Raw genomic sequence first — 10,638 nt, forward strand, 5'->3', positions numbered from 1 at the left:
CAAGTTTTTGAGCTATCAATTTCTATTTCATTATAAATTTGAACACACATTTTATTTGATATCTATATTCCCCAAATTTACAAGAAAGCTCACGACACTCATTTAAATGCCTTTTTAAATTTTGCAGGCAAAACTAGCTTTCTATATGTATGCGCAATAGATAAAGAGTTACGAGCATCGAAAAAAACAAAATTTGATGAAACAAACATCTTTTGGCAGTCCAATACTTTTTTTACCTCAATTCTTTTTCTGTATTGTTGGCTTAGTTAATATGAGCATCCAGACATTTTTTGGCAGAGCGAAACCTTTACAAGCTGTTTATAAAGATCACATATTGTCAAGGTGGCGGTTAAGTGAAGGTGACGCTCAAATAGAGTAAAACGCTCTATTTTTTAACCTTTCTCTCACAAGGGCTGTCAAATAGAAGTGGCATTCAATTAGAGGCGACATTCAATTAGAGGTTTTGCATCATGTCGTATTGGACCATCTCATATACTTGAAAAAAAGCATCTCATATACTTGGTATAGGAACATCTACTATACTTGGTATAGAAACGTGACATATACTCAGTATAAGAGAATCTCATGTACTTGTTGTATTAGCATCTCACATAATTGGTATATGAACATCTCGTTTACTTGGTACAGGAGCATCTCATATACTTGGTATAGGAGCATCCCACATACTTGGTACAGGAGCATACCATATACTTACTCAAGGAGCAACTCATATACTTAGTATAGGAGCATCTCATGTAATCTGTATATGAGCTTCTCATATACTTGGTATAGACATGTAAAAATGTATGACAAAAATTTAAAAAATTTTGCATGAAAAATAGCACAAAGATTCATGATAAATATTTATATTCACACATTTACATGTTCACATTATTCTGGTTTTCAAAAGCAACAGTCTGAGGAAGCACATCTTTTAGGATGTGTTCTTTTCTCTTAACTTGCATGTGGTTCGATGTTGACTAGTTTGTGTTTTCTGTTTTATAGAGATACTCCGAGGGAGCATGGTGATAGCGAATAGCAATACCTACACCCCAACAAAAGATGATAGAGACGGGCTCACTTTGATATGTAGGAATACAGCTCATTCAACCCTTGAGAATGTCTATCCTGATCTTGTCAAACAAGAAATTACTCTGGAGCCACATTGTAAGTGTACAAGTGTTTCTATGCCCATCAAGATTACAAGGTGTCTATGAAATGAGAGCATAGTAAGATTAGGTCTACCAGCTAATAGCTATATGTAAATTGCTTTCCTGGTTTAGTAAGCATAAAATACTATCTGTTGTTTAACTGTTCTGTTAGGTTAATGTAAACTATCTTGCAGTCATAGTTTTTATAAACATGATAAGCTTGAGGACTAATAGGTTGCTACATAGTTAGTTATACTATAAATTGGTTTTATTTATATCAAAACGAATCAGAAAAAAACTTCAATAACATATTGTCAATGACTCAGCAAAGTGATCGCTAGTGAACAATTTTGGTGATAGGATTGTTAAAGTAATACAATCAAGGTTTATTTTACAGTTATCGACTTTGAAGAGGGTCACTCTGGAGAACGATCTGTGACCCTCAACCCCGACTTTGATCAGACACTCAAATGTGGTATCATTGGAGCTGGTGTTACCATTAGGTGGGAGTGTAACGAGGTCTGCACATCAAGGACTGACAAACAAACTGTTATTCCGGCTGATTCAGCAAGTGATGGAGATGCACAAGTGATGTCTTGCAGGGGAACTGTTCTAGGAACTGGTATATTATATATTATTAGATGAGAGATTTACTGTGTGGATGTTCTTAAACCATAATATTCTACTTCAGCATATGAATGATTTGTTTAATTGGTCCCACCCCTTTTCATAGGAATTAGTACTCTCCGTTGGTAAAAAAATGCTGGAATGAAATCAATGGTCATCAAGCTGAATCGATCTACCTCAATTAGTTTTTGATCATGTAGTTGTTTGTTTAATCTGATTCATAATAAAGTATAATTTTTGTTGCTTTCTACTGTTGGTACGTATTACAATGGGCAAAAAAAATTGTATATTGCACCAAAACAAACATTTTAAGAATATCTCATCATGGTATGACAGGGAGACATACCCCTATTTAGAGAAAAGGGTCACTGCATGTATAAAGAACCCTCTCTAATTAACTTCTGAATACTTTGATAATATTGTAAAGGTTTTGTGTGACTGTAAATTTTCCTCCACTAGTACAAGAGTCAGTGCATGAGTTTATACATATAATTCTGCTTAGTTCATAAGTTGTACAAGAATGCTCAAGTAACAGGCAATGAACAGGCCTAGAACAGCTCTGCTCTTCTACGCAAATGTTTGAACTTATATAGCTAGCAAGCTCCGCCTCCGTTCTACTTGGCTGGACCAGGCACGGCTCGGCTTGGCTTGGTCTTGACTCGGCACGGCTCTGGCTTGGCTTTGGCTTGGCTTTGGCTTGGCTTTGGCTTGGCTTTGGCTTGGCTTTGGCTTGGCTTTGGCTTGGCTTTGGCTTGGCTTTGGCTTGGCTTTGGCTTGGCTTTGGCTTGGCTTTGGCTTGGCTTGGCTTGGCTAAACTCTGACCTCATTAATCTGCCTGACTGAGCACAGCCTGGCTTGGCTTAGCTTGGCCCTAGGCTCAGCTCTCAGTGGATCACATTCCACAACACTCTCCCCTCCATTGGTGACCACGGTCTCCAATTTGGAGAGAGCTTATGGTACCTTTGGAGAGAGCTTATGGTAGCCACTGGGCAGACCTCCTCTTCTCCTGTCAGGGTTCTGTCCAGGTACTCGTCATATGCTTCGGAAACAGCTTATCCGGGGCAGCTCGTGCTGGCCTCGGCAGTCGCTTCCTCCCACTCCTGATCTCCCTTGGGGGTTGCCACACCTACCGGATCCAATGCACCCAGTGCTTCCTCAGCTTCTGTCAAGCTAGTTGTGACCAAAGTAAATAAATCTTGTAGCGAGGTGTTACCTTCTCTAGCAATCTTCTCGAGTGCTCTAACGTCGTCCAGAGAAAACGAGTGTTTTAATAGAAAAGCTTTGATCCGCGTTTGTGAGGACCATTTTGCTGCTTTCGTGTTCGACCTCCGGACCGTTTTCCGACTTATCCATGAAGTAGCATATCCCATCTCCGTACCGTTCCGGCTTCCTAGTGGTCTGGGCTGGCCTCGGATTGTGCCGGACCGGAGTTGATCAGATTGCTTGGTTGATAGGATCTGGTGTTGTGGTCTCTTTGGTCTATACTGGGTTTGCTTCAGGTTCTCCCGGAGCTTTTTCCTGTGTGGCCGGATTTATTTCCTCGGAACTCGGAGGGCATTTTTGGCTTTCTCCTTATTCCGGCCCAGCCGGATTTTTTTCCAGAGTTATCTCCTGCCCTCGTTTTTCTGGAGCCTCTAGCACCAACCTTTCCCAGCTGGGGGCGGCATTATGGGTACAGAGTCTATTCTGACCTCCTCCCGCCTTCTCTCCGGCCTGCTGGGTTGAGCTCCTTTCATGTTAGGACCTCTCCTTGGCTCCAGAGTGGCCGGGGCTTGCCCCAACCTTTCTGGGCAAGCATGATAAGGTCTCAGCCTTCCTTCACTCTGAATGGGAGACGGGCCCTGTCGTTCCACCAGATATGTGTGGTTCACCCAGGCCTTCAGGACCTGGTATGATTCCTAGAACTTTGCCTGTAGCTTGAGATTTTCTCCCTGTCGCTGGCGTTTGTTTGTGAGCCATACCCAGTTGCCTTGGGCGTACAGCGGTGGCTCCTCCCGGTCCTCCTGTCTCACCTCTATTTGACTTTGTCGTAAGTCCTCGTGCACCATCTGCAGCCTTCGCTGCACCTTAAGGGCGTGCTCATGGGCAGGAAAGAACGCGGTTGGTGGTGGGTGGCTTTCCAACTGGTCCAGCAACCTCTGCTCCCGTCTCAACATCAACATGTTGGCTGTCTCTCCGGTTGCGGAGGGGGGGTTGCCCCGGTATGCCCTCATCAGCTGGGGAAGCAACAGGTCCCACTCGTCCTGTCCCCGGGTCAAAAGTAATGCCCTCAAGGAGTCTCCGAGTTCCCAATTGTTACATTCAACGATTCCGTTGGCCTGCAGGTGATAAGGAGTCGTATGGGTTTTCCCCATGTTCCAGAGTTGGCACAGTTCAGCCATCAATTGGCTCTCAAACTACGCTCCCTGGCCTGTGTGAAACTGCTCAGGTAACCCCAGGTAGCAGAAGACCTGCTCATCCAGTGTTTGTGCGACCACCGAGGCCGTGGCATCAGGTAGTGCCAGTGCGTCCTGCCATCGGGTGAAGTGGTCGGTGAGAACCAGCACCCACTTGTTCCCCCTAGGCGTGACCAGAAAAGCCCCCACCAGGTTTACGGCCACCTTCTGCCAGGGTCGTCCAGCATAGAGCCTTCTTTTTCCCTCCGGCCGCCTTTGTCCCTCCATGCTTTGCAGCTTGGCACACCTCACAATTCTTGATGAGCCGTCCGACTGTAGCCGCCAGTCCAGGCCAGTACCAAGTCAGCTGGAGGCGGCTTATCGTTCTTTCTACCCCAGAGTGAGCCAGGGCGTGCGTTTGCCACATCGTGGTCTCCCACATAGCTGGGGGGCAGATAGCGCACCATCTGGCACGGCCCTGCGTGCTTCCAGCACGCCATCCTGTCGTATGTGCAGAGAGCCTCGCATGTGATGCAGGATATCTAGCTCTCTGCTCCTGACTTTCAGGTGTTCTGCTGGCACCTCTTCTCCTGTGGCGATGACACGATACACGATGGCCACGGGTCCTTGTTCGGTGGCCTGTGTCCTTACCAGCTCGCTCTTTGGTCTTGTTATCCCTGGTGTGGCCGGTAGCCCCTTGGAGAAACCTTCGGCACCCAGGTTCAATCCCGCCACTGTTTGGGCGGGAGTCCCGTGCGAGTCGCCGGCCGGTCTTCTGGGGTATGCGATGTTGCCCAGGGTCGATTCCGCCCTGTCGAGAACGGGAGTCCCATCCAGGCAACTGGTCGGTACCCACGCGGCTAACGGCTCTTGTTCCCATGCCAACTCCTTCTGTGAGGGGCCCCCGTCCCTCTGCTCAATGCTCATGCATTGCTGACAGTCCTTGCAAGTTTGCCTGCTCAACCCATCTGCTTTCCGGTGGCGAGTCCCTGACCGATGCTTCAACACGTAGCGGAACTCAGCCAGGATATCTATCCACCGGGCTACGTGGTTCGAGGGTTTCCTCCTCCTGCATAGCCACCAGAGTGACTCGTGGTTTGTCCGTAGGAGGAACTCCTGGCCATACAAATACGGCCAAAAGTGCTTCACTGCCTTTACCACCGCAAGCAGCTTCCGTCGAATGATGCAGTAATTGCGTTTCGAGGGGGTGAGGCTCTTGCTGTAGTAAGCAATGACTCTCTTGCAGCACTCCTGTACTTGGAACAGCATGGCCCCCACTCCACATCTGCTGGCCTCTGTGTTCAGGATGTATTGCCTCTGGGGATCCGGGTAGCCCAAGATTGGGGCAGTGCTGATACTATTCTTCAGTGCATTGAAGGCGATCTGTTCCCTTTCCGTCCATCTCCAGGGCACTCCTTTCGCAGTCAGTCGGTGCAAGGGATGCGCTATAGTGGCGAACTTCGGGATATATTGTCGTAATGACCGACTGTCCCGAGGAATCCTGAGGGTTCTTTCACTCTGCACGAGCTCAGCCATTCTGTTACTGCTTTCACCTTGTCGGGGTCTGTAGAGACTTTGTCCTGGCTTACCATGTTGCCCAGGTAGCAGATCTGGGGTTGCAATAGTTCGCATTTAGACGGCTTTAATTTCAGTCCGGCCTTGTGGAGTCTGTGGAAGACCTCCTCCAGCCGATGCAGATGTGTATCAAAGTCCGGAGCTATGACTATAATATCATTCAGATATAATAGCAGCGTTTTCTAGTGGAGGCCGTGTAGCACAAGTTCCATGAGTCTTTGGAAGGTGGCAGGGGCAGACATCAGTTCGACACCTTCCATTTCTATAATCCGGACCATGTCAAGAGGGCCAACTTTTCCTGCGCCTCTGCATCCAAGGGTACTTGCCAGTACCCGCTCACCAGGTCGAGTGTGCTGAAATAGCGGCTGCCGGACAGGACGTCTAGGCTTTCGTCGATCCTGGGTAGAGGGTAGGCGTCCTGCTCGGTGAGGGCATTTAGATGCCGATAGTTGATGCAGAAGCGCCACTTCCCCTCCTTCTTCCGGACCAACACCGTGGAAGAGCTCCAAGCTTCTCTGGCTGGCTCGATAAGCCCCCGCGTGTGCAGATCCTGGACCTGTCTTTCGACCGTGGACTCCTTCTCCGGTGCAAGTCTGTAGGAGGTTGCCGGATTGGCCGGGTGCCATTCTTAAACCATAACTGTCATGAACAACTTTTATCATATTTACTAGGTAGATTAGACACGCTGATTCCGATTTTGTACTCAAAATAAAGATTAGTCCACTAATTCCTGTCAAGAAATCCTTCGATCAGTCCCATGGGGCAGTAATTTCGTGTGGTGATGCGACGGTGTATTGCCATTTCTGTCCGGGCAGAAACCACTACTCCCCTAATCACCTGTACCTTGCTCTGTAGCAGCCATCTATATCGATCCCTGCAGACTAGCCATCTGCCATCCACTCGGACCACTGGTTGCTCAAATTCAAGAGAGCACCGCTGGGCCATGAAAAATGTCATTCCGAGTATGGCGTCCTCACTCAGACGGTTAGCCACAAAGACTTCCTCTGTCTTTACATTCTTCAGGCGGATGGCCAGACAGATTATCCCATAGAAGGGGAGACGTGATGTGTCAGCCAATAGTCCATGGCTGTCACTCTCCTCGAGTTGGTCCCGTGCGGCTCCTGGCAATCGGTCGAAGACCGGCTTATTGATCCGGTTTGTGGTGCATCCTGTGTCTAAAAGAAACTGGATGGGCCGCCCCTACACTCTTCCTGGGAGGAATAGCTGGTGAAGTGAGGTCAGCTGAGGGCTTGCGCCCTAGTGGTGTTTTCCAAGACATCTTCCTGGAGGCCTGGGAGCCTTCCTTTCTGCATTGGGGTGGGGTCGGTCCCTCGAGCTGTCCCACGTCCGAGGTAGACCCGCGGCTTCTGTGATTGCTATCCCAAAGGCGGGGAAGGGGTAGGCCCTGCTGCCTTCAAGGCTGGCTTCCAACCATCCGGTCCAGTGGAGGTGGTTTTCGCTGTCTGGTGTGTAGGGGATTTGGGGGTCACCCTCCTTTGTTCTGGGCTACGTCCCTGCCATTCACACGGAGGGGCATAGGCAGTGTCCGGGACGGTGGGATTGTCCAGATTGGTTTTACTCAAAGACTGGTAGTAGTTTCGTGGCCCCACAGGCCTTTTCTGTGCACAAATTTTTCTCGGCCTAGTCCTTGCTGGTTGAGACCAACCATCGGCTGTCACTGACTCCCATGTAGTCCTATTGTGTTTCCGGGGTTGTTTTGCCTTGGTACAGCCAGTAGTCGGAGCTACTGCTGTGGCCGTTCTTTCTTTCCCGAAGCCGGTTTGGTGTAGCAAGGGCAATTCTTTCATATGTGTCCCAGTTTCCCACATCCTCAGCCAAATGTAGCTGGCTGGCTCCTCCTCTTGGTTGGAGTGCGAACTTGCTTTTGGGGCCATTCCACCTTGTTCGTGAGAGTTTGGACCAGCCGGGCTAGTTGTCCTATAGCATCGGTTTTGACCAAGTTCACCTGGTCGGAGGTTCTTTTCTCCAGGGTTTGTACTGAAGATCCAGTGGATTGACACTCGCCTCTTTGGATCTGGAGGTAGTCATTCCTGGCCTGTACAGCGTCTGCCAGCGTGGGCGTATGTATGGCCAACAGATGTTGTTGCAGGGCAGGGTCCCTTAGTGAGCTGCAGAAGGTCTCCATAGCCATACTATTTTGGTGTCGATTCGGCAGGTCCTCGTACGCAATGCGTACCAACCTCTCGACCTCTGTAGCATTCTCCTGAAGTGTCATCTTTTCCTCTCGCCTAAGAGCGTTGAACTGGCTTACGCCTGCCTGGCGGTTAGCCCGAATCTTGCCCAGAGGGCATTGAAAATGGCCTCCTGGTTCTCAGCCCATCCGTAGTCCTCACCCTGTTCGCACAGTGCTTCCCAGAGGTTGCTCCTTCCGTCCACTGGTTGGCATTGGCTGCTTTCGTGAAGCGAGCAATGAAGTATTCTGCATACCCCTTTCCAGTGTACTGGGGAGTCCTAACACGTGGTGCCGGTTCCTGAGCCCTTGGCATCAGTAGTATCCGTTCTAATGCCTCGACTAGTCGGTCGGGTCCCTGATCAGCACTTTTTGCTCTCCTATTGGCCATGTCTGGCTTTCTGTAGGTTTCTGCTCTCTTCCCAAAACAGTGCCTCTACTTGGTCCATGGCCGTTGGCTCTTTTCCAGGTTTCTTTCTGTAGGATGTTCTTCCAGTAGGAGCTTACTGCCTCCTCAGGCAAGTCCTGTCAAAGCCTTTAGTAGGTTTCTGCTCTTGGAGCAGTACATCTACTGGGTCTGATACCGCAGGGCTTTCCACAGCTCTTTGGGTTTCTTCCTGTTGTCAGGAAGTTCTTCTAGTAGGAGTGGTGTCACTGTTTTTTAGGCAGCCAAGTTCCTCCAAAATCCAGTGATCCTCCCAGTGTCCAGTGATCCTCCCAGTGTCCAGTGATCCTGATGCGAGTCTTGTGGTGGAGTTCTTGGGATCGTCAGCGATCCCACTGCTGCCACCAGTCTAAAGGTTTTGTGCGACCTTCACTTTTCCTCCACTAATACAAGACTCAGTGCATGAGTTCATACATATATTTCTGTTTAGTTCACAAGTTGTACAAGAATGGTCAAGTAACAGGCAATGAACAGGTCCAGAACAGCTCAGCTCTTCTACACAAATGTTCGAGCTTATATAGCTAGTAAGCTCCGCCTCGTTCCATTTGGCTGGACCCAGCACGGCTCGGCTTTAGCTTGGCGTGGTTTGGCTAGACTCTGACCTCATTATTCTGCCTGACTGAGCGGAGCCCGGCTCGGCTTAGCTCAGCCCTAGGCTCAGCTCTCAGTGGATCACATTCCACAACAATATACCACAATGTGTCAAGTTGAACTTGTTTATCCAAAACATTAATTATTTGTCCTTTCTTTTTAGTTTTGTCATTTATCACAAACAACATGCGTTTTAGTCTTGGTTCTAATTACCCGAAAGAGCAGCTAAGTTACCTATGCGCTTAGCAATCCGTCCGAGTGTAGTGGAAAATTACATGTTCTGGTTAGTTTAATAATACGGAATAAACAACACAGGATGGTTTTAATGGTTCTACTGCCTTGGAAATTTTTTCTCCTCAACTTTACCATTAGATTTACTCAAATTATAACAGTTACTGATTACGGCATAAAATAAAAACAAACATTTTATTAGATTAGATTTATTCAGATTATAAATGTTGTTGATTAAGATAAAGCAAACACTTTATTAGAAAAAAAATTTTTTGAACAGTTTACCTATGTCCGATTCAGAACTAAACTGCGCCTGCGTTTTACTATGAAAGCTACTGTACTACTGATTTTAATTTGTAGCCATAACATGTAGCTGGGTTTCAATTCTGACAGCTTTTTCTGGGTCAATTCCTTTGAAGTTTTCCAATTCATTGATTATTTCACTATCAATGATAATAACAAATAGATGGATCTTTCCAAAGTGAAGCCGCATGATAAAATTACAATATCATGTTTTGCTTGTAAAAATAATAAGGTAACATCATTTGATTCGCAGAGAGATAGATTGTGAGAGAGTTCCACATTTGTTGTACATGTTTTTTATATTGAACTGGAATGAAACAAAGCAACGCGTTGTAGCTAAACTTGATTTTTTCCGTAGTTAATATTTAAGTAATATATAACTAAAGACACTCGCACCATGCCGATCAGTTTTTAAAATTGTACATTTTGTAGTTATGCACAGTTAATATGGTATTTTACGGAATAGCTAAGCATTGAGTGGCATTCTTTGCAAGTTTCACACTAATATCAGTTTCTCAAAGTAGAGTAATTTGTGCTATGCTAGACTCACTCTTCCAATGCCAGGAATTTCTTAGCCTCATAAGGTTTAGAAATTCACATGGGTCTTTATGGTTTTACTTCTTTCACTAGCTTTGGCATTTTACATGTAAATACAAAGTAGATCATCAAGTCTCTCCAATGATTAAGTTTGTCTTTATGAGTTTTGATTTTACTTCTTCTTTTACGATCTCTAACCTGAGTGAGCGCTGATATTTTTAGTGTTTATAATAGGGTTGGAATCTAAAACAGAAAATCTTAACATCAAATGGCGATCAGACGGTGCTACGCCTACTAACCCGGCAGGAGCGGACAAGAAAGATGGAGGTACCGGAGCTACCATCGGTAGTGCGGTTGGTGCGGGTGTATTGATTATCGGAATGGTTGCTTTGGCAGGATTTGCAATAAGAAAACGAACAGGTATAGGAGCAACAGACTTTATTATCAGCTTTAATATACTCTTCATTTTGAATCTGAAAAGCACCCATTATTGTGGGATAATGAATTTAGAATGAAAGCAAAATTGCCTCTTAATAATGTAAGTCTATATTAAAATACACAATTCTTAACTGGTGCAATTGTTTAATTTGTTTACAATAGTGAATTAGCTTA

General features: G+C 46.5%; 1 protein-coding gene across 1 annotated transcript; it reads right to left on the bottom strand.

Moving 5' to 3' along the window:
- Positions 1 to 3,676: 3,676 nt before the first annotated feature.
- On the bottom strand, positions 3,677 to 4,132 carry LOC137397477 (uncharacterized). The gene has a single exon (XM_068083767.1). It carries the CDS (start codon positions 4,130 to 4,132, stop codon positions 3,677 to 3,679), a length of 456 nt encoding a protein of 151 aa, XP_067939868.1.
- Between the last annotated feature and the right edge of the window lie 6,506 nt (positions 4,133 to 10,638).

Source organism: Watersipora subatra, chromosome 5, assembly GCF_963576615.1.
Source record: "Watersipora subatra chromosome 5, tzWatSuba1.1, whole genome shotgun sequence".
In the NCBI taxonomy this organism is placed as follows: domain Eukaryota; kingdom Metazoa; phylum Bryozoa; class Gymnolaemata; order Cheilostomatida; family Watersiporidae; genus Watersipora; species Watersipora subatra.